Below are 25,425 nucleotides of genomic sequence, written 5' to 3' on the forward strand. Positions count from 1 at the left end.
AGGGAGGACTTGACCTGGGGAACACACACATATTGCTGAGGTAGTGAAGAAGGCCCAAAAGAGACTCTACTTCCTGAGGATTCTCAGGAAGAACAACATCCCTGAGAAACTTCTGGTGCCCTTTTACCGCTGCACAGTAGAGAGCATCCTGGTCTACTGTCTCTGTGCGTGGTTCTCCAGCTGCACAGTAGCACAGAGGAAAGAGCTCCATAAGGTCATTAAGGTCGCCCAGCGGATAGTTGGCTGTTCTCTCCCCTCACTAGAAGAACTACATAGTTCCTGTTGTCTCAGGAACGTCAAGAAAATGCTTCAAGACCCATCACACCCAGGACATGCATTATTTGAACGTCTGTCTTCAGGCAGACATTTCAGATCTATAAAGACTAAGACAAATAGACTGAGAAACAGTTTCTATCCTTCACCCATCACCATGCTGAATGCTGCTAAGTGGTCAATCTGACCGAGTGCACCTTCATGTTTATAATACAATACACTCTAATGTTTACAATCCAACCCTAAGTCAACATTGGCTATGGGACAAATACAATTTGACGTATGTATGAATGGATAATTTTAGTTTTAACTTGAGTAATTGTGTTTTGTTTTTTATTTTATTTTTGCACTGGAAAATTGCACCTAAATTTCGTTGTACAATGTCCCATTGCTACAATGACAATAAAGATTTTGATTTGATTTGATTTGAAATAATCTCACAATCAGTCCTCATGGTATTCAGGGTTCACATGGAAGAACTTGATGATGACGGTCACGTGGACTTCTGGCCTTTAATCTATCGATGTAGGGACATCAAGGTGCTTTGATCAGGTGGTGATGGTGCAGATCAGCACCACAGAAAACCGGAAAAAGAAAAGAAGAGAAAGTAGGGGTTAGTATGGAGTAGGAAAGGCTCTAAAGGCTAAGATGCCAAGTACCAAAACTTTAATATTCTATAGCCGAGGATGAGCTTGAATACAAAGTTATCAAATAATAGGGCAACAACCAGCAGTGTCTTTTCCTTAAAGTGATTGCTACATTGGTTCCATATTTTGAGTGAGTGAAGAATAATCAGATTATTAGTGTATTGGAGGAAGATAATAATAACTGGAGCACAGAGAAGACTGCTGGGAGAAGGTTTTCTTTCAAGATTCAAGCAGGCTGTTACGTAGTCAGCACTGTCTTTCCATTTCCATTATCTCAGATTATTAATTTTTGTAACCCAGTTTTATCGACCAAGCTGTTGTATTGTATGTAATCCCTAGTACTGTTGGTGTGCCTCATCTTTCACAAAAGACACTATACTAGCCTCCCGGGCTCTATCTTATTGTTGAACAAACAGAAATGCTCTAAAACTGTACCTTAAGCTTGTTGACTGACGAAATTGAAGTAGAAACCTTGACAACCTCTAAGAAGAATCTGGATGAGCTTAGCTATTAGTGAAACAAACAGGCTTGATGGACCGAATTCTCTCCTCTCATTTGTCAAATCTGTTATGTTTCTTCAAAGCAAACCCTTACCTTTACGAAAAAGCCACCATTATTGTATACCTGCATACAGTAAGAGAAGGACTCAGTTAGTTAGTAACTTTCATTGTTTCTTGATGGTAGACATTTATCCAAGTCCATGTTGTGATCAGGCAGTTATAGTTTTAGGTTTTCATGCTAATACAGTGTTGTGATTTGTAGCAATCTGAATCAACATTGACTGAATCAACTTTGAATTGCCTTTATATCATTATTGAATAATGCAGCTGTAAACCTTAAAGGATCATGAGCCACCATTTCTGCAGCTCAGTCAAGAGCAGTTTATAATAATTCATAGTAAGAGATTTGCTAATATATGGTGAGGCTCTTCAACCTTGTTAGATTATTAGAAATATGAGCCCTCCAGATAAAGCCGTTGCGCCCTGTGTTGGTTGGGATTGGCTCCAGCAGACCCCTGTGACCCTGTGTTCGGATTCAGCGGGTTGGAAAATGGATGGATGGATGGATAAAGCCGTGAAAGAGTTAAGTGAGTGAACAAGCATGTACACAAATTCAAACGGCAGATAAAAGAAACAAAAAAATAAAATTGAGGAAACTTAAAATGTTCCCCAGTTAAAACAGCACATTATCTTATTCTGCTGATCCAGGACTGCCAAGAATTCCCCTGCTGAACCACTGAGGTAAGTTAAGAAGGAGATCTTGAACTCTCACTTTCAAGACCTTTGCAATTTCTTTGTTCCTCTATTCCTTATTCACATCATAGTTCACTTTCTTTAGGGAGTTTGAAATTATCTGATTATTTATGTGAGATGTTCTTATTTTTCTATATTAGCAAACCTTTGTCTTGAAAAATGTAATAACAAAACAATGTGCTGCTTTCTTTTCAGATTTAGTTGTGGATTCTGCTGTAAGAGAGATCAGACTGGAGGGTCTTGAACCTGGGACGATTTACACCTTTTATGTCACTGCATCCTCGTCTGCTGGAGAAGGAGTACCCGGAGAGATAAAAATGGTCAAACTTGGTATGTTCATGACATTGTTCAATAGATCAAAAACATAAATCAGGCCAGGATGCATCTTTTATAGATAGATAGATAGATAGATAGATATGAAGGGCACTATATAATAGATAGATAGATAGATAGATAGATAGATAGATAGATAGATAGATAGATAGATAGATAGATAGATAGATAGATAGATAGATAGATAGATAGATAGATAGATAGATAGATAGATAGATAGATAGATAGATAGATAGATACTTTATTAATCCCAAGGGGAAATTCACAAAAATATATTGCATATTGACAATCTTCACTTTATATAGTATCTTTTATATTGAGCATAACCATCACAAAGCACTAGGCCATCTGTCAGTCTTAAGTGTATGTGGCACGTTTACTTTTTAGCACTTTCACTGACCATTTCACAGTAAGGTGTAACATGGTCAGTCGGGTCAGGTGAGGTTCGGGTGCATGCACTGGTACAGCGTGTTGCCACACCCCCCTCATGACAAAACAGCTCGGGATCCTGGTTAGCAAACCCCCAGGCAGACACGCGATCCAGTCCCACCCTCTAGAAATGACCCAGCAATGATGATCCTGTGAGTTGGATCACCCTCGGGGAATCGCGCCACATGGCCGTAGTGCTGTTACTGACGCGCCCTCACAATGCAGGTAATGTGGCTCATCCAGGACTCCATGAGCAACCACCAGTGCCGGATTAACCAATAGGCACATGTAGCATATGCTACGGGCCCCGCAAATTCGGGGGCCCCCAAATGGTGGACCCAATATTTAATGAAAAAGTGTAGCATTGAAAAACTGGTTTTTAAAAATATTATCTTTACATTTTTAAACTGTAAATTTCTTACACAACAAAACTTTAGGGGCCCAACACATAAAATTCACATAAATATTATAAGATTCTTATTATAATCGAGAGTAAAATAATTATTTAGTCCGGTTTGAACTGTTCAGAATCTAAACTTCAGATGATGCAGACCAAAAGGGCCCCCAAATTTGAAATGTGCTTTGGGCCCCCAAAGCTCTTAATCCGGCCCCGGCAACCACTCATTCGACACAGAGTCAAACCAGCGGTACCCAAGGATTCTCCGAAGAGACACAATGCCAAAAGAGTCCAGCTTTCATCTCAGGTCACTGGATAGCGTCCATGACTCACAACCATATAGCAAGACAGGAAGCACCAGGACTCTAAAGACTTGGATCTTCATCCTTTTGCAAAGATATCAGGAGCGCCACACACACCTGTCTAGCGACCTCATGACCCACCATGCTGTCCCAATCAATCTACTGACTTCATAGGAAGAGTCACCAGAGACATGAATGTCGCTGCCGAGGTAAGTAAACCTCTCAACAAGGTCAACACTCTCTCCGCAAACAGACACACTGCTGATGGCTGTGCCCAAGAGGTCATTAAAGGCCTGGATGTGACGATGCGGGTTTGATACATGCTCCCATCATCTGTCCGGGAGCCCTTGAACCCTACACCGTCGGTAATGTTACAGATGAGCTTAGCAGTGAGGCACAACGTAGCAAGGGGATGGTGCAAAAGTGCAAGGTGCTTTTATTTAAAACAATCAACAAAAACAAAGTGTTCAAAACAAAGTGCAGTGTATTCAAAAACGTCTTCAAATAAATAATCCATAAAAACAGTTCTGCGGTGGGTTAGCACCCTGCCCAGTTTTGGTTCCTGCCTTGTGCCCTGTGTTGGCTGGGATTGGCTCCAGCAGACCCCCGTGACCCTGTGTTTGGATTCAGCGGGTTGGAAAATGGATGGATGGATGGATAAAAACAGTTGTGAAACGTGGAGGTTAAAAAAACAAATAGAAAAATCTTCTAAAAACAATGAGGTTAAGATAGCACAGGAAGCAATCCTTTAAAAACACAAAGCTCGGTGTCTTCTTTTTACCATGGCAGCTCCCCTGCTACTCCCATCTGGGCTACTCAACAGGAGAGTTGCCTACCTGCAGGAACAGCTGCCTTTCACTCTGGTCCGTTAGCCCTCCGATCCCTGGCTACGTCGGGATGCAAACCGGACCGAGACTTGGGTTATTTCCCCAGCGGCCAAGGCGCTCACGCTGGGGCTAAACCAGCCCAAAACCTTCTCGACTCCTGCTCCTTTCGATGGTCAGTCGTCTCCTCTACTGGTCACTCCAGCTCCTTAATCGCTCAGCTGGAGCGATCACTTCCTTCAGCCCCACCGAGTGTCAGCCATACACTCCCCTCGTGGGCTCACCTCCCAGCTGCCTGCTTTCTCTCATTCGAGCCTGCTCTTGCTCGCTCGCTTGCTCTCCTTCTCCCTCACACCGGCTCTCTCCATCTGCTTCCTGCCACCTCCCATTCTCTTCTTTCTTTTCATTTGTTCTCCCCTAGTCGACTCACGCTTCTATTTTATTAAGAGGGCATGGCAGCTATAGCAAATTAGCAGCCCCTGGAACAATCATGGATACGGGCGGTCTCTCACCTCTGCACTTTAGGTGAGAAACGCCCACACCGCAAATTGCCCTGAGAACTGCTTCAGCCACACAACCACCACGCCCCCTTGCTAAGCTGTGAGCGCGATGATTATTTATTAAAACTGGCCTTTAATGGGAGCTGGGGACCCGCTATATCACACTGGATCTTTGGTTTTTATCAGGACATTTGCAAGCCCAGACACTCAGAGCCTCCATTGACTCCGTGAAGATCACAGCATCGTTAGCAAAGTCAAGATCCATGAATCTTTCTTCACCAACAGATGCCCCACAGCCGCTGCACTCCACGATCCTCCACAACACCCAGTCCATACAAGCATTGAACAGAGTAGAAGCAGAACACACCCCTGATGAACCCCAGAATCAACTGGGAAAAACACAAATGGTCTGCCTCCACTCTGCACAGCACTCACAGTACCAACGTAAGACCAGAAATGACATCCAACAACTTAGGGGGAATCCTATGAAGTCTCAGGATGTCCCAAGTGTAACATGGCCAGGAACAAACTGTCATAGGCAGGAATTAAAGTTTGGGTGACAAGCTGGATCGCGCCATTTAATCACAACTGAAATACAAAAAAATCAGCTCTGGTTAGCCTCATTCTCTCTGGTGCTTTTGTGGTTTGGGAATCAGATGCTCTGTCCTCCTCTTTCTCTGGTCAAGGTCTGACGCCCAACTCCCTAGTTGTCTGCTTTTTATAGCATTGGCACCAGAAGGGGTGGAGTCATCTTAGAGGTGCAGGGCAGAGCAGCACAACTTTTTTAACAACTCTTCAATGCTGCTGGGGAGCAGACAACACTGTTAGCATTAGCGTCCCCTCTCTTCTCAGGGTGGAATTGCTTACCAGACCAGAGCCAGGACAGTGGTTCCCAGATGCATGCCTGACTAAGGTAAACTTTAACCAACATAGTAACTTTCATTCTTAGCACTAGTCAGCGATCAATTCAATTAAATTCCTTCTTAATTAAAGAGCCGACCGCCGCAAGCCACAATTGCTATTTTATCTTGTGAGGTCTCCTATGGACATACTGTAGGCTATGGTGACCCTGTTTTATACTCTTTATTGGGTAGACCTTAATAAAATGTCTAAAATCCCACAAACTTACCACTCCGGTCAGGTAGCTTAGCACTTTCTTCCCTTCTACATCTGTAACCTCAGGCATTTAGATAAACCCTAACCCTAAGCCTAACACTAATTTTCTTCATACCTTGATTAAATATTTATTATAGGTTTTATACATGTAATATGTTCAATTTCGCGTGCGGTGCGCTGGCGCAGTGGTAGCGCTGCTTCCTTGCAGTAAGGAGACCCGGGTTCGCTTCCCGGGTCCTCCCAGCGTGGAGTTTGCATGTTCTCCCCATGTCTGTGTGGGTTTCCTCCCACAGTCCAAAGACATGCAGGTTAGGTGGATTGGCGATTCTAAATTGTCCCTAGTGTGTGCTTGGTGTGTGTGTGTGTGCCCTGCGGTGGGCTGGCGCCCTGCCCGGGGTTTGTTTCCTGCCTTGCGCCCTGTGTTGGCTGGGATTGGCTCCAGCAGACCCCCGTGACCCTGTAGTTAGGATATAGCAGGTTGGATAATGGATGGATGGATTTTAGTAGAGGCCAGTGTTATTAATATGTGGGGTGTGGGAGGCTGAAAGTAACCCGGAGCTGGTGGTGGCCACTCTGCATGTGGGTTTACTAGAAGAAGAAGCCGGTGTTTGTATTAAAGAAATGGTCAAACTAACTACTGTGCAAGTTCAGCAGTCACCAGAGCAATTTATTTTTATGTTTGTTTTTTTGTACAGATGACTACGACATTTTTTTTCCTACTGTGATCTGCTTGACTGTGTTCTCTTCCCTGGGGATATTGCTAATTTTCGTCTTCCAAAAAAGCATCAGAAAAAGGTAACAAAGTGTGTTTTTTTTAATATTTAACAAAACTTCACACATACGATCTTGCATTCCTGCCAGTTACAGAAAAGCAACATTATAAATTCAGTTCTGATATCTTGTCAGTGTATAGCTGAAGGTGGAACATTAGATCAGACACCATTCTTATTTTATTGGGTGAAGGTGTTGTCCATCTGTTCATCCATTTTACATACCTGTTTTCTCCTGATTAGAATTGTCCCTGCATTAAGCAACCTTGAATAGGATCTCCATCCTTCAAAAGGAATATTCATGTGTTTACTGACGCAGAGTCCGCTTAAAGTTGAAAAACTGAGTAGACAACACAAACAGCTTCGAACAGTCAAATTCTACACAGAAGGCACCCCAGCCACAAGTCAAACTGGGCACAGAGGCCTGCAAGAAATCATTGAAAACCAAAGCACCACCGTATTATTCATTCTTTCATTTTTTGAACTCTCCAATATAGAGTCATCGGGAGCCAAACCCCGTTTTGGAAACATCAGGTACAAAACAGGGACCACCTCTGAACTGGAGCATCAGTTCATGACTGAGCTCACTTTCATAAACACGCAAACAAGGCAATTTAATGTTTTATGTATACAGAAGGTACATTTAGGTACATAAGTATTTGGGCAGTGACACAGGTTTCATAATTTTGGCTCTACATTCCACCACAATTGATTTGAAATGAAGAAATAATGGGGCGGCACGGTGGCGCAGTGGGTAGCGCTGCTGCCTCGCAGTTGGGAGATCTGGGGACCTGGGTTCGATTCCCGGGTCCTCCCTGCGTGGAGTTTGCATGTTCTCCCCGTGTCTGCGTGGGTTTCCTCCGGGGGCTCCGGTTTCCTCCCACAGTCCAAAGACATGCAGGTTAGGTGGATTGGCGATTCTAAATTGGCCCTAGTGTGTGCTTGGTGTGTGGGTGTGTTTGTGTGTGTCCTGCGGTGGGTTGGCACCCTGCCCGGGATTGTTTCCTGCCTTGTGCCCTGTGTTGGCTGGGATTGGCTCCAGCAGACCCCCGTGACCCTGTGTTCGGATTCAGCGGGTTGGAAAATGGATGGATGGATGGATGAAGAAATAATTACATGATTGGATTGTAGGTTGTCAGCATTAATTCAAAGGGTTTAACAGAAATATCGTATCACATTTAGGAACTCAGGTACTCAAAAGTATTTGGACATTTGACTTGACAAAAGCTGTTTCATAGCCAGGTGTAAGCAGGTCCCTCATTATTTCATTAACTATTAAGCAGGTAGACAGTCTGGAGTTGATTCCAAATATGGAATTTGCATTTGGAAGCTATCACTGTAAATTCTCAATATGAGGTCCAAAAAGCTGTTCGTGCAAGTTAAAACAGACCATCAATAGGCAGAGAAAACAAATCAAACCCTTTAGAAAGATAGCAGAAACACTAGGAGTGGTCAAATCAGCCATTTGGTACATTATTAAAGAGAAGGAACACACTGGTGAGCTCAGCAACACCAGAAGACCTGGACAACCACAGAAGACAACTCAGCTGGAAGATTGCAGAATTCTTTCCTTGGTGAAGAAGAACCAATTCATGACATTTAGTCAAACTAGGAACAGTCTCCAGGAGGGAGGCCTGTCATTGCCAAAGTCTACAATCAAGAGAAAACTTCATGAAAGTAAATACAGAAGGTTTACCACAAGGTGCAAACCACTGGTAAGCCTCAAGCAGATTAGACGTTTCCAGAACATATTTAAAAAAAAAACTGTCCAGTTTTGGAATGGTTTTCTTTGGACTAATATACCAGAATGATGGAAAGAGAAGAGTATGGAAAAGAGAAGAAATGGCTCATGATCTGATGAGTACCATATGGTGGAGGCAGTGCTATGTCATGCATGGCTTACTGCCAGTGGAAGTCGGTCACTGGTGTTTATTGATGATATGACTGCTGGCAGAAGTAGCAGGAGGAATTCAGAAGTGTCCACAGGGGTATGCAGTCTGCTCAGAATTAGCCAAATGCTGCAAAGCTGATAGGACGACACTCAGATGGACAATGAGCCAAAACATAATGTGACAGCAAACCAGGAGCTTTTCAAAGCAAAGAAGTGGAATATTCTTCAATGGCCAAACCAGTCAACTGACCTCAACAAACTGGACATGCATTTCACTTGTTGAAGACAAAACTGAAGGAAGAAAGTCCAACGAACAATCAGCACCTGAAGAGAGCTGCAGTACAGGCCTGGCAAGGCATCACTAGGGTGGAAACCCAGCACTCGGGGGTTCAAGCCTTCAGGCAGTCATTTGATTTTCAACCAAACGTTGAAAATGATTGTCATATTCATAAATGTTAGTTTGTCCAAATACTTTTGAGCCCCTGAAAATGGGGGGACCATGTATAAAAATGTCTGTCTTTTCTAAATGGCTCATACAATGTTTTTTATTTAACGCGTTAAATTAAAACAGCAAGTCTACATTTCAATCATATCTTGATTGCTTCATGTCAAACCTATTGTGGTGGTGCACAGAGCCAAAATGACGAAAACTGTATCACTGTCCAAATACTTATGGACCCTACTGCATATCTATAAGGGACGTTCACCAGTGACCTGAGATGAAGACTGGATTCCTTTATTACTGTGTCTCTCCGGAAAATCCTTGGGTACCGTTGGTTTGACTTTGTGTCGAATGAGCGGTTGCTCATGGAGTCCCGAATGAGGCACATGATCTGCATTGTGAGGGAGCGTCAGTTACGGCACTACGGCCATGTGGCGCGTTTCCCTGAGGAAATAAGATCCTCATTGTTGGGGACCCAAGTGACTGGACCAGGCCAAGGGGTCGCCCACATAACACCTGGCTGTGGCAGATAGAGGGTCATTTCCGGAGGGTAGGACTGGACCACGTGTCTGCCTGGGGGATTGACAACCAGAATCCCAAACTGTTTCGACGTGTAGTGGGTGCGGCAACGCACTGTATCAGTGCATGCTCCCCAATTTGACTTGACTTGACTTGTTAATTAAGAATTTCTAAAATAAATTGCATGACTTTTCTACACAGTCACCTTTCCTTTGCAATGCAATTTTCCTAGTCACATGACACTCTCAGACATGACCAGTTACTACTTCCCTTGCCTTCACCGTTTCCAATGAAAATATAAAAGTGTGGACACCTTTTGAACGTCCCTCGTGTATATATGGAAGCAAAGGTCAAAGATTTGCACATTTGTAGCTAGAGATCCACAAAGAGAGAAAATGTGTCACATATCTTAAAATAGTTTTTTATTCCTAAGCTTTCGACAACCTGCCAGGTATCATCATCAGAGGAAAATGATTAGACACACAGGAATCAAAGGCAATATACAGCAAGTGAAGGGGTAGAGGTTGAGGTTGTAAGGGGAGGGATGGATTAATAGCTGTGAGCTTCTCGGATAGCCAAAGGTTCCCATCGTTTAATGTACTTGCCTTTGATTCCTGTCTCAACTCTTTATCGAATAAGTGAGTTAGAAGATGGATGGACAGATGGATGTACATTATTACCCAACCATTTTCTATATTCAGTGTACTTTGGAGAAGGTAGAGGCTATCTGAATGGCTTTTTTTATAGCCCTGACTAATTTCCAGACATTCACCCATATCTTTAAATAGGTAAGAGGATAACAAAACACTTGAACATTAGGGAAATTACAGTACTTAGCTTGAATTTCAGTATTTGCTCAAATTAAAGAAAGTAAAAGCTTTCATGACTCAGGAGAGCAAAACATCATCAGAACAAGAGTCTCAGCTGCAAGAGCGAAAACTCATCTATGGGCAAATGTATCTACTTCAAGTTCTTGCCTGTTCAGCTGTAGCCAGGTGACTTGGGTCTGAGGAAGAGGCCCATGGCTGGATAGCAATGCTGACTGGTTCTGAGATGTTAAAATGACAGACGGTATCCAGGGTTTGGTAGTTCATCTTTTTCTCATCTTATTCAAATGCTGTTTGCAACATTATGTCCCATGAGTGATGTGGCTAGTCTTTGCATGTTCCTTGTTTCTTGCTGCAACATTCTGGTTCATTCTGGCAGAAATTCAGTTACTGTATATATCTGTGTATAAGTCGGGTCTTGAAACCTGAAAAATCGATCATAAAATCACACCCCAACTTATACGCCCGTTCAAAAATGAGACACTTAATTTTTTATTTATTTCTTTACATCTTCTTGCCTCCTCAAATCTCGCACCAGTTTCTCATATATGTCGAATTTTGTTGCAGCAGTGCAGTTACCAATTTCCGTTGCTACTTCAAAGATGTTTAATTTAAAACCAGCTTCATATTTTCCTCTGATCGAATGCTCCATCGTAGATAAGTGATGCTCTTACGATAAAGGTGTATGAGGGTGTGAGATACAAAAAAATGTACAAACGTCACTTCGGAATAGTTCGGGTATTACCGTGTGGTCACATAGGCACAATACATGGAAAAAAGGCTCTGTGCTCCGTGGTTACTCTCTCAGGTGGGCGTGAGCATATCATAATCTCTTGGACCAATAGCATGAATTTTCCACATTCGACTTATACGACCGACATTATAAAATACTGGAAATTATACGGTAAAATCAAGCCCCGACTTATCCGCAGGAGAACTTAAACACAAGTATATACAGTATATAAAAAATGTACTTCCTTGACTGTCAACTTTATTCATTTGAATATTTATACTTGAAACGAGCCCTGTTTGTCACTTTGGAAATGGTGTTTGACATGTTCTCATGTTATAGTGTACTTTTATATGTTGTGGACATTTTGCATTTGGGGATTTGGGCGCTCCAGTCTCACAAACCCAACATAGACAGATATGGACACAAGTCTCTGCACAACACACAGGCTTTTTGCACATGTGTGGAAAACACTTCCCAATATTTTATACAATACACAATACAGTGAATAAGCACAGTAAGAAAGCACACAGAACTTTGTCTTCACCTTCATTTCTCTGTCTCTTCTGTTCCTCTTTCCACTTTCACTCTTCCTCCAGCAAGCTTTGTCCTCGAATTCCAGACTCTGGCTCGTCCATCTGAGTTGGGCATCTCCTTTAATCTTTCACCCGAGAGTACGTCCAGTCTTCTGTACACGTAGTACAAAAGCACTTCCAGTTAAGACGGAAATCCCATGAATTAGGGCTGCCTAATCACCAATGCACCACATGGTGGCACCCATGAAACCCAACAGAGCAGAGTAAAAGAACTCCATGATCCTATTCTGCCCTGTGGGAATCCGAGGCACCGCTGCAACCCAGGGGGACTGCCATCTAGTGCTCCGGGGGAGATAAGATAATACCCTGTGTATGCTCTCTCTCCTGGGCCTTTCATCTCATGGGCATCATAGCTGGGTAAGGCTGCCAGCAGTCCCTTACAATGTCTAAGAAAAAATGCAAGCTACATCTATTTGTAAATACGCAAATACAAAATAAACAGACTTTATACTTTGGATTCAGAAAGTATTCTGTGTTGCAGCCTTGTGTTAGAAATTTTAAAATTCATTTTCCCTCATGTCAAGCAATACACAATACTCCAGAATGCCAAAATAAAAACAGGTTTTAGAAATTTTTGCAAATTTATTAAAAATAAAAAAACCTAAACACCACATAAACACACGTATTTAGACCTTTTTATTGTCAAACTTGAAATTTGGCTCAGGTGCATCCCATTCTATTGGTCGTCCCTGAGATCTTTTTACACTTGGTTTACAGTCCACCTGTGGTCGAGCTAATTGATTAGACCTGATTAAGAAGGGCACACGCCTGTCTGCAGAAGGTTCAACAGTTGAGCAAAACCTAAGCAATGAAGTTGAAGGGATTGTTCAGAGACTGGATTGCGTTGAGGTGGAGATCTGGGGAAGGCGACAAAAATAACCTGCAGCCTTTAAGGTTTCCAAGAGCACAGTGTCCTTCATGATGTCCTTCCTTAAATGGAAAGAATTTTGGAACAACCATGACTCTTCCTAGAGCTGGCCACCATTTCAAACCTGAGCAATCGTGGGAGAAGTGCCATAGTAAGAGAGATGACCAAGACCCTGATGGTCACTTTGGCTGAGCTCCAGAGAACCTCTGTGGAGATGGAAGAAACTTCCAAAAGAACAGCCAATCCTGCAACACCCCATCAATCTAAGCTTTATGATAAGTGACCCAACAAAAGTCTATCCTCAGAAAAAGAAACATGGAAGTCTTCTTGGAGTTTACCAAAAGGTATCTAAAGTACTCTCAGAATCTGAGAACCAAGACTCTCTGGTCTGATGAAACCAAGATTTGCATTATGTCTGGAGGAAGCCATCCTGTGCAATACCATTCCAGTGGTGAAATATGTTGATGGAATCATTGTACTGTTCAGTTGGTTTTCAGGGCCATGGAACATAGCAAAGATATCCTGAATAAAAACTTGCCACAGAACGCTCTTCCAACAGGACAATGACCCTAAACACAAGAGTTTCTTATGGACAACTCTGGGAATGTTCTTGTATGCCCAGCCAGAGTATGGAATTGAACCCAATCAAACTTCTGTGGAGAGACTTGAAAATAGCTGTCAACTGACGGTCTCCATCCAACCTGACAGAGCTTGAGAGGATCTATAGAGAAGAATGGCAGAAAAATCCTCAAATCCTGGTATGAGAAGATAGTCATGTCAAACCCAAGAAGACCCCAGGCTGGAATCCCTGCCAAAGGGGCTTCAGCAAAGTACTGAGAGAAGGGCCTGAATGCTTGTGTCAATGTGATATTTCAGTTTTTTTATTTTTAATACTAGGGGGCTTCGCCCCCTGCTCACTTCGCTCGTCAACCCCCGTGTTTGGTTTTCTGGATACACACTTAAGATTTTTTTTTCTTTGAATTGTTGCTATTTCATTAGTTTCACTTTTATTTCAAAACTTACTGTATGTAAAAACAACATTTGGAATCTTTCGAGTCCCAATATGCTGAATCTTTTAAATGAGGTCAGTGAGACATGTGTTTAATGACTTTGTCAGGTTAGAGATAATGAAAACTGGAATTCAAAAGACTCAAAAAAAAATGTAGGCGCGAAACACATGTAGAGCAAGATACAGAATATGAAAGCAGAAAAAAACAGTTCAAAAAAACAAAGTAAACATAGCATTAGCGCAAAAAAAGAAATTATTACTCGGAGAAATATAACTAAAAGGCGAATAGAGATCGAACATATGGACACAGGTGATATGTCAGAAATATATAAATATTGTAAGGCTTTGAAGTTTAAGTCAGAGAATTTCAAAAACGTGTTTTACCTCACATGCGTTTATTGGTTACTTTGCAAAAAAAATGATTAACTGCTGATGATGTCGATCGCTTTGTCTGTGCTGAAATTCCAAACAGAGAAACCTATCCGGAATTATCTCTAACCTGCTCTGCATGTGTTTGGCCCCTTTGTTTTGTAACCTCTTTATGACATTTCACTTTGTTTTCTACTCTTTGTCTTTTATTTCTAACCTCGCTTTGTCCTGCTTTTTTTTCAATGACACCTGGTCCGTGGTGATTATTTTCCCTTTTTCGAGTATTAATTTCCATTTGTTTGCGCTAAATGCGATCTTTACTTTCTTTTTTTTTATACTTTCTAATTTTCCTACTTTCTTATTTTTTAACTTTCTCCACATTTGTATCGCGCATACGTTTTGTTTTTTTTTTGGAATCTTTCAAACTCCACTGCTTTCATAACCTGCTCTGCATGTGTATAGCGCCAATGTTTGTGAACGTCTTTATGAAGTTCTACTTTGTCTTTTACTCTGTCTTTTAATTCTGAGCCTGATTAGACGTCCTTTGTTTCAGTTCCACTTGTTACAAGCTGATAATTACTTGCCTTATTTTCTGAATTTGCACCTATATTATTTTTTCTTTTTTGCTCTTTTTTCTCTCCAACACTTTTGAGTCTCTTTTCTCCCCGCTGCTTTCTTCTTTGCTTAGTCGTCGACGTTTCATTTATAACCTATTGTCCTTATACACTTTATATGCGCTGAGACCCTGGATCTGTGTGTGCTCAAATCCTTCACAAGACTGAATGTTTTGCTGCCCCGTTGTCTTATTTGATAGATTGTAAGTAGGGTGTGTCTTGCAAGAATCTCATGTTCTACGTCATCGCGAGACGGTCCTGGGTCAATCTCTTGGCATAATGCCTCATGTTTAAGTTCCTCGTGAGTTTTTTAACTATCTTCCGTGATCTTAACGTGAAGATCACGTATCATCTCCTAGTCATTCAATCCCACAGGATTTTTTTTTTATAATAGAGAGATAGTTCCAAAAATTTATAGATTCCTGTTTTTGCTTTTTAATTCTGGGGTATTGAGTTGATGAGGGAACAGTGAATTTAAATGATTTTAGCATAAGGCCGCAACATAACAAAATGTGACAAAGAGTGAAAGGCTCTGAATACTGTCTGAATCCACTGTATGTCTGTGAAGTCATTTAAAGCATACACTTTGCATTATATTATATTATATTATATTATATTATATTATATTATATTATATTATATTATATTATATTATATTATATTATATTATATTATATTATATTATATTATATTATATTATAACTCCAATTTGTAAAGAACAAATCATAAACCACAATACAAACACCCCAATAACTCAGTGTGGGCTCCAATGCATCCCTATGATGCATAAATTAATTAAAAACTATCAGCACAATATGGTGACCATAAATGCCAAGAAAACACCTCAGAACATGTTTTGTTATTGGATGTCTTTTTCTATTAACACACTTCTGCCACCCATAATGAAACATTGCTTTCACATTTTAGAACAACCACCTAAAACACCTTCAGCTTACTCCTTATAGGTAATGTGGCTCACTAGCGGCTGAGGTGTTGAATACTAAACCACAAGGCTATCACTGTGGTTCCCATCTATGGGTCCCACTGTGACAGTGGGTGAGTCAAATTTGCCAACGCTCAACCTGTAGAACAAAATGAAACAATTTTACTGTATTGTATCTTGTGATTGTGTTCACAGTGCATTATACAATTTGTTGAACCCAAAGAACCTGAATTGCTACATACTCCTATCCTAATTGCCTGTGAAAAATGCAGATTGGCCAAATGCCAAGAGCAACAAAGAAAGGCTAAAATATTAAAGCATAATGAGCAGGTTCTTTAACTGGGAAAGGCTTTAACTTCCAAAAAAAAAATTAAAACCATCATCAGTATCAGTGACTGAGACTAAGGGAAGCCATGTCAATATTCAGAGATTAGCCTAGCTCTAACCTGTGACCTTTAAAGTCATCCTGTCCCAGCTTTGTCTGTTATGATGGATCAGCACACAAAATCATAAAATGATGTGAGGTCTCTAAAAGACTCACAAAACCAGTCCAGGGCCTTCCCTAGCATCCCCAGAGGAGGCCTCATCCTAGGTAGTCTGATCCCCCAACTCCAAAGGCAGGCCTGTTCAAACACCAAAAACAGAACAGAGGTACAAACTACTTTAAATAAATGATCAATATACCTCCCTAGGGAAAGGAATACCATAAGAAACTCTTGGAAACAAGTCCACAAATAAGCTTAAAAGAGAAAAAATGTTTAAAATAAATATAAAAGGAACAAAAAATGACAAAAAAGGTTTCAAAAGGCGATCCAAGGCAAAGTCCAAGAAACTGGAAAAAACAATACTTACAAGAAAAAAAACACACTCCAAACATCAATGAATGACTGAAGGACCCACTCAATAGCCTGCAGTATACTGGCTGAGGGCGGTTCTTTGGTGATGACATCAGGGTGGCCCCTCCTCTTGGAGGTTCCCGCCCACAAAACACAACCTAGAATCACAATCCACAGACACTATACTGTATAACAAATAAACAAAATTAATGAAAAATAAATGATTACAATGAACATATGAAAAATAATAATGTAAAATAAACAAAGAAGGCACAAAAAAGGAAAATAAAAATAAGCTAGGGAATAAACCCTGGCTGTAACATAACACTGTGGGAGTAGAGGGTCTTGTGCCAGCCACAACATTACAGGCAGAGTGGGTGTTTTTACATTACCCATGCTTACAATACGTCTTCGTAGAAACTGATTTAAAATCCAGGTCTGAGCGCAAAGCTTGTATAATTTTAATATTTCACCTAAAACAAAGATTGAATCGTTTAGTCCAGTAAATTCATTTTTTATGACTTGCCACAAATATATTTCTGTGTGCATAGATTCCGTCTCATGTACTGCATTAAGGAAGTTGTTTATTGTTCTTTATGAATTCCAATCTCCTCTGTTTTTTTTTAGAATTAAATTATGGGCACCTCACTGTTTTATGGAAGAATTTCCAAAAGTTGAGAACAGTTCCGTGAAGAAGCTTTTGCAGGTATTTGAAAGTATTTATATTTTTATTTATTTATACTCTCTCCACCTATTTATCAATGATCTTCCTCCTAGGTTATACAATACCGTTCAAGTGTTCCCCTTCGATTCCCCAGAAGTCTTACACAGTCACAATGTCTGTGTCATTCTAACACATACTTATTCAGAAATAACTGATATCGAGAGCTTGCTGAAGCATCTGTGCATGGATTTCCACTTGTCATTGACAAAGATGAATGTGTAATCAGAATATAAGTTTAATATGTCACTGTGCTCTATGCAAATATTTTCTTTTCTTTTCTTCTCACATGTACAGCTAACACAAAGCCAGATTTAGTACAGGGGCCCAGCATTTAGAACTGCTAGGCAAGCATTTTAAGACAAGACAAGTTAAGGACAACTGTGAAATGGGCAACATGCACTATTTCTGTGTGTCAAACTCAGAACAGAATTGCATCCTCTTGTTGCCTTGTTTGGAATTGTATTATTCACCTAAGTGGTGGCCTGTACATGGAGAAAGAGTATAAAGCCTTGGAACCTTGCCCGGCACACCTTTGAAGCTGACGGACGAATAGGAGATACCGTCATCCGATCCAGAAAATCCTTCTAATGCAGCGACGAAAATGGCAGACTGTATACATCGGGCCCCCACTTTGGTGACAGTCTTGTCACGGCTTCCTCGTCTGTTATGCCACGTAAACCGTCATTAAAGTTATTTCTCTTATGTGATTTCTTACCGCTGTGTCACTAAGGAAGGGGTACAGTATCACCTTTTTATATTATATCTGTATAGTTTGGGGTTATGTAACACGCTGCAATTACAAAAGAACTTATTCCAACAAGGAAGCTAGCGCCCCCTGCTGGATACAGCATGTTACTAGGATGTACATTAAGCATTATGGAGCTTCGTAGGAAATAATGAAATAATCTGATGAAGGATCACACAAGTAAGAATGTCTGTCTTTCTAGTCTGTGACATTGCTAAAGATCATAAAAGTCAAATCAGGTTTTGAATCCAGTAGGCAGAGACATAAAAACAGAACAGGCCAGGCAGGAAATGCTGGCAATGGAGACTCACTCAGACTTTTCAGAATGCTTGGCGGGCGGGACTTTGCAGCGGCGCAGAGAGAGAAGAGAGACCGAGGTGAGAGAGTATTACAATAAAGTATTTTTATGGTCCCGACAGTTTCCCCATATGACACGAATCTATAGAAATCGCGTTACTATGAAGCACATTCAGCAGATGCTTTCATTACAACGAAGTGACCTTGAAATGCTTGAACGAATCATCCACAGAGCAGTTAGATGTGGTCGCAGCTCAGTTGTGCACAACGATCCCCAAAGAGAAACATTGTAAAAAAAATCTCTTTCTTCGAACTTTCCTCGTAATGTTTTTTTTTGTCGTTGTTTTTGTTTTCTGTGGTTTTCAGTGATACCTTTTGCTTATTGCTTGTCAACATTTGAAAAACATCCATTGGAATTTAACTCATTGTCACCCTCCTATAGAAACGGCAGACACGAAAAAAGATAGCAGTGTTAATATTTGTGATGTGCAATCTGTAGGAATGGCAAAAAAAGAAGAAAAATCTTGGGTTGAAAACGTATGCGAACTGCTTAATAACTTAATAATAATAGAAATGTTATGTAAATTGTGTATAAAACTGATAAAACCGGTCCGTGGAAAAATTTGCATCCAATAAAGTGGTCCTTGCTGTCAAAAAGTTGGGGACCACTGTTGTAGAAGACCAGCCCAACCCAGACAGACACACAGACTCACAAGTCCCAAAACACACACGTTTATTCTTCTTTTCTAGGTGTTTGCAGCACACACAGTGCACAAACCCCAGTAAACTCTTTCTTTCTTTCTTTCTTTCTTTCTTTCTTTCTTTCTTTCTTTCTTTCTTTCTTTCTTTCTTTCTTTCTTTCTTTCTTTCTTTCTTTCTTTCTTTCTTTCTTTCTTTCTTTCTTTCTTTCTTTCCTTTTCTTCTCTTTTCTTCTGCTGCCTCCACTCCTGCCTCACAAGCTCTGTCCACTGCCACCCGACTCCAGCTTTTTGATTGGAGTGAGGCGGCCTCCTTTATACTGCACCCGGATGTGCACTGGATGAGCTTCTGGCAGCACTTCCGGGTGTGGTGGAAGTGCTGTATACAAATCCTGCTCCTCTTCCTCTGGAAATGCTGCAGTTCTTACTTCCAGAGCTTTCCAGGCACCCCTGTTTGAGCTTCAAAGCCCCAAGCCTGTGGACTCGATGCAACCCAGAAGTCCCCTCTCATGTCCCAGGGAATGACTTGCCCTTCTCTGGGTCCCCTGCTCTTTCAGGCCTCTTGGCAGGGCACGATCTAGGGCCATCTATCACAATAGGTACTCATTGCAATGACGAATCCGCGGGAACCCCCCTTGATAGCACTGACATTCTATAACGACACAGTTGGAAACCCCTCTAAGGGTGGGTTGGGTGCATGCGCTGATAGCGCGCTGCCTCACCCACCACATGATGAACCATTTGGGACTCTAGCGCAGTGGGTGACAAACTCAGCACCACGCTCTTACAGTGAGAGGTTTTTTTTACGGTGGCTGGACTGCCAATCCTACCACCAACCCCCAAGTTTCCACTGTAAGTTGGAGGACCTGCATGCAGGGCTGGGTGCAGATTAACATCATACCCGGAACGAAGCAATTGCAGGTTATGAGCCTTGCTCTAATGGGGGGCCTGAATATCCGTTGCGAAAGAGTTTGTGATGAGCGTTACCTTTTCAGTAATGTTAAAGGCAATCAGAGCTGTTTTCATAAATAATGAAGAGAATTTACATGTCTCTCTATTATTGGAAGGAGACAAGATGTGATTTTCTCGGAAAGACACTTATACATCCCATGAGAAAGAGATTTAACTACAGCCGGGGCCGGAAATACAGGACAAAGAGTAGATGACAAAGTAGAACGTCGTAAAGAATTCAAAAATGTTGGCATGGTACACATGCAGAACAGGTTAGAGATAATGGAAGTATGAAAATTCCAAAGTCTCAAAAAAAGGATAGGAAATATCGCATTACTTGGTAAAATAAAGAGATTGAATATATTGTTCAGATTTAAACTTTAAGTCGGAAACTTGTAGATCGGCTAATTCGTGTTGCCATCAGGGAAAAAAAGAAGTAGTGTTTCTTCCCAATGAAAAGGCGTATCTGTGAGAATTAAAAGATTCCAAAAACATTAGCGTGGTACACATGCAGAGCAGATTAGAGATAATGGAAGTACGAAAATTCAAAAGTCTCAAAAAAAGGATAGTAAAGTTCACATTAGCGCAAACAAACGGAAATTATTACTCAGTGAAATAAATGAACAGCGAAAAGAGATCAAATATATCGTTCAGATTTAAACTTTAAGTCGGAGACTTGTAGATCGTCTAATTCATGTTGCCAGCCAGAATTAAAAGATTCCAAAAACGTCGGTATGAAGTCCCGTGAGACGGAGACTTTTAAAATGAGATTCTTTCAAGTCACTCCCTACTTACAACTATTTTCAAACAAGACCATGGTCATCTAACCTCAGTCGTGTGAATGCTTTTGTCAGACACACTTCCTGTGCTCTCAGCTCTTATAAATTTTATCATAATAATAATTTTATACGTTCTATATGACACATCAACGACAAAGCGAAGAAGAAAGAGCATGGACAAACATTCGAAAAAGTCGTTTTATTTATTAGAGAGAAAGAAACGATATTCACTCACAGGTAGTTATGCGTTGTGTTGTCACGATGTAAGTCTAAACACGGAATCAAAATTCAATGCGATCTTGAAGTTAAAAAAAAAAGTTAATTCCAAATATTGTTTTTACGAGAGTGGCAGCCTTTTCAGCAGCTCCATCAGTATGCTGCTGCTGGAGAATGTGAATTTCCCCTTGGGATTAATAAAGTATCTATCTATCTATCTATCTATCTATCTATCTATCTATCTATCTATCTATCTATCTATCTATCTATCTATCTATCTATCTATCTATCTATCTATCTATCTATCTATCTATCTATCTATCTATCTATCTATCTATCTATCTATCTATCTATCTATCTATCTAAAAGTGAAAGTAATGCATATGTAACAATTCCCATGAAAATAACAATCTCTTTAAATTGTATATCTTGTAAACCAAACCCTGGGGAGGGCGAGTGAAGCGAGCAGGGGGATGGAGCCCCCTAGTTTGGAAGAAAAAAAAAATCGGACTGACTTGGTTTCTTTAAAAACTTTGTCCATTTCTGATTTCCGATTGGGGCAGCTATCCATATCAGTGCCAGAGCCCACAGGCTCCATATCATCCAATTAATTGTCACTATCTCAATAAATCTAGTTGTTTCAAATCATTAGCAGCTTTATGCTTTTATTGCAACTACATTAACTACGGCCTGTCTGTTTATAGCAATATTTACTGCAAGCTGTTGCCACCAACAGAGTGGTGTGGTGGTGGCTCTGAGGCTAAAGGTCTGTGCTGGTATCCAGAAGGTTGCTGGTTCAAATCCCCATCACTGCCAAAAGAGATCCTACTCTGCTGGGCCCTTGAGGAAGACCCTTAACCTGTAATTGCTCCAGGGGCGCTGTACAATGGCTGACCCTGCACTCTGACGACAAGGGGTATGCGAAAACTAACAAGTTCCTAATACAAGAAATGGTATAAGGCGAAATAAAGAACAAAACAAAAAAAAAAAACTTTTAAGGCTGTCCACTAGATGGCACCACTGGAGTAGCTAACTGAGACAACAGCAGCAAAGCTCAGCAGCAAGCTGGCTGCATCTATGGTGGCTGCAAACTGAGGTATGAGTTTTCTCGTATGTTGCATTCTGACAGGCTCAAACTGGTACAACTTAACTTGTACCTTGTGTTCAAAGTGTTAAGAGAATTTTTTGTGATTGTTGGTTTTCATTTAAATTTACTGATTTTTTAAATTATTCCTGCTCTGTCTCTTAATTTTGCTTATGGATTGTGTTTTTTAGGACTTGTTTGCTTTGGGTTGACATTCAGCCACATCCTTTTTGCTCTTTAGAACATTTTTGTTACTTATTCTGTTTTTTTTTAATGTAATCAACATTTGATTTAAAAGTATTCTTTGCTTCAATTTGTCTTGTAAAACCAGATTTATCCACAGTTTCTTTCACTTAAGAGTCATCTAAGGATAGTTTCTCCATTTTCGGGCGTGCTTAGACTGAAGCCTGCAGCTAGTAGTTGGGGGCTGGTTGGTTTTGGACAGACATGTGCTTTTGTAGGACCTTTTGGATGCCTCAAATTCTTTACGCTGCAGTTCTGACTCTCAGTTATGTATTACACTCAGCAGGATAATCATTCTTAAAGTAGCTAATTAACGTTTTTTTCATTGCTTGCAGAACAAAGAGCGGACTTTCTCAGACTGTTCATGGAATTCCATCTACACTGACCCATCTGTAACTGATGTGGAGGAAGTGCCAGACTCGACCAATGGAGAAACACTCCTGAATTCCGTTATTTCACAATGCACAGATAATATGGAGACATGCATTGCCCTTACTGTAGAAGATGGGTATAAACCTCAGATTACAAACACAAAAGTTTTGGTGGATGGCCGTAGAATACCCGCACTTGCAGCTTCTAACGATGTAAAGGAACAATTTCCAGAAGAAAAAGCCAAACTCCAGGAGGAAAGTGCATTACTTTCAAGCTTAGTGTTCAGCGGTTCTTTAGAAGATGCCCTCCAAAAACAAGATGTTTGTCTTTTCCTAAAAGGTGAAATGGGAGGAAAAAATATGACACTAGATGGCTTATGCAGTGACTCAATTCTAGGTGCGTGCAATTCAGAACCTGAATGCTTGTTTCAGGGTCCGACAGTCCTCCCTGATGAGTTAACTGCTTGTCTACAGCATCACAAAAAGGAGACTCAAATAGAAAGCTCTTATTTTCCTCAGTTTGTTCACCCATGATCTGATGATCACATTTTCTTACGTGCTGCTTCCCCTAATGAAGTCTCCATTTTGCCACACAGGATCATTGAACTGTGAAAATGTGAAATGCAGGCAAATGTGGGACTGTGACCACAACACTTTCCAGAAGAAAATCTTTTATCCTTAGAGCATTACTGTTAAGTTCATACTTTATATTTGAAACATAAATGTTAAAGTTCCAAACTATACTAATACATAACTATATACTATAGTAGTAGGGTGTTGTACCGTGTTAGCCATTATGGACGCAACAAGAAGTCAAACAAAATGACCCCTTTTATTGGCTAACTAAAAAGATTGCAATATGCAAGCTTTCGAGGCAACTCAGGACCCTTCTTCAGGCAGTTAAACATAATGCTGTGAACTCTGTTACACAAAGTTAAATTTGAACTTGATAAGTTGAATAAAGAATTATACATTTTTTGTGAATATGTCTTATATAACCAGGCACACGCTTCAATCATTTCTCATTTGTGTGAATGCTATTGTCAGACACATTTCTTGTAGAGAGAAAGGAACGATATTCACTCACGGGCAGTTATACGTTGTGTTGTCACGATGTAATTCCAAACACAGAATCAAAATTCAATGCGATATTGATGAAAAGGTAAAAGCGAAAAGAGATCAAATATATGGACATAGGTGATATGACAGAAGTATTTAGATATTGTTTGGCTTTAAAGTTTAAGTCAGAGACTTGTAGATCGTCTAATTCGTGTTGCCATCAGGGTAAAGTAGTGTTTCTTCCCAATGAAGAGGCCTATCCGTGAGAATTAAAAGTTTTGTTGTTTGGTGAAAGTGAAATCCTCATATGCGAGCGACAGAGACGTGAAGTTGCTGGTGTTGCTTGAGGAGGGGAAAAATAAATTGGCTGCCTTGGAGGAGTAGTGGAGGAAGACAAAGAGTGTGATTTGGGATGATTTTTCTTTGTGTGTTTTGGGGACTGTGTAGGGCCTATGGGACATGGGGAAGACATGCCCCACGGCTGAATAAAAAATAGTTTGTGTATTTTACCCGTGCCTCTGGTGTCAGTCTGTGTCGGGTCGGCACCAATAAAGTGCCTTTGCCACACTGGCTTAGTCAACAGGATCCCTGGCCGTCTGTAAGGAAGGGACCTGTAATCTTTTTTTTTTTTTGTATGGCGACCTGGCACAGCAGCGCGAGGCACACCTACTACATGGCTGCGCGGAGAGCGCAACCCCGTGACACAACTAAATTGTGCAGGAGGGCTGCGGCACTTGAGATTCGCTCATCCACCGCGCCCATGGGAAGGAAGACGGCCAGCCACAGCCTAAAGGCAGCAGGCATGCCAAAGGAGCCCGTCGTCGGTGGAAGGACTGATGAAGCGGCCAGGCCATGGAAGCTGCCTCTTGGAGATGGGATCCAGGAGGTAGGTGCTGGACTCAGGGAGGGTTTGCCCTAGGACAGCTGTTGTTTGGCTGGCCGAAGGATGCTGATTCCAGAGCCGGCGGCGGGACGAGGTCCAAGGAGAACGAAGGCCCGCTGTCTGAAAGGAAACCGCAGCTGGCAGAGGAGTGCCTGGAATTGCAGCCCAGTGGGGGTAACCCATGGGAACGGTGGTAGTGGAGGAGCAAAGAGACCTCCCCATAGCAGGTAAGAGGGTGGAGGGTGTGTGTCAGCTGCCCGCTGATAAAAGTTTACCGGTGGGAGCGACGAACCTCCACCCCGGCTTTGAGAATCACCCGAGGGCGCTTGCCTTGAAGGAGCAGGGCCTCAATGGCTTGTGGTCGGCAGCGTGGGACAAGGTAAGTCCTGATCCACTGCCGACTGATGAATTTAATTTGCTGTTAGCTGTATGGGAGCTGGTGGAGCTCCTCTGACCCATACGGTCTTTATTTCAGAATTGTTTGACTGCTCCAAGAGTCAGTGGAGAGGCTGGAGAAGAAGGTCGGCGTGCCGGTAGGAACCATACTAGGTTGGCTGAAGCAGTGCAACGCTGGATTCCCCAGCCTGTGTGATGCGACGGTTCAGGTAAGTGATTCCTGTAACGTAAAACAAGGAATAGGAGGGCCAGGCGAAACGGCAGCGGTGTATGTCAGTTCCGCTTGCCAAGTAGCCGCACCTTCTAAAAGACATGGGACGATGACCGGTTGCGCGGCAGAAGTGTATACGAGGAGGTGGATGCTGGCTGCCAAACAACCTTGTCCTGCCTGCCGCCATCGGTCTCACAGGCATCTACCGAGATGCAGATGGTAAGGGGCCCCTTTTCTTCCCATATGGGGATCCAGGCTGTCGGTGTGTCCCAGAGCAAGA

The 25,425-nt window shown here is 41.6% G+C and overlaps 1 protein-coding gene across 2 annotated transcripts in view; it reads left to right on the forward strand.

Moving 5' to 3' along the window:
* il23r (interleukin 23 receptor) overlaps positions 1 to 23,412 on the forward strand; it is a 197,280-nt gene extending 173,868 nt beyond the window's left edge. For both annotated transcript variants that reach the window (XM_051932709.1, XM_028810984.2), the window contains 4 exons: positions 2,369 to 2,503; positions 6,770 to 6,869; positions 17,116 to 17,194; positions 22,561 to 23,412. In XM_051932709.1, coding sequence (XP_051788669.1) covers positions 2,369 to 2,503; positions 6,770 to 6,869; positions 17,116 to 17,194; positions 22,561 to 23,130 — 884 coding nt within the window. In that variant the 3' untranslated portion in view covers positions 23,131 to 23,412. The remainder of the gene's footprint in view (positions 1 to 2,368; positions 2,504 to 6,769; positions 6,870 to 17,115; positions 17,195 to 22,560) is intronic.
* Positions 23,413 to 25,425: the final 2,013 nt, after the last annotated feature.

This window comes from Erpetoichthys calabaricus, chromosome 10 (assembly GCF_900747795.2).
Source record: "Erpetoichthys calabaricus chromosome 10, fErpCal1.3, whole genome shotgun sequence".
Classification (NCBI taxonomy): Eukaryota; Metazoa; Chordata; class Cladistia; order Polypteriformes; family Polypteridae; genus Erpetoichthys; species Erpetoichthys calabaricus.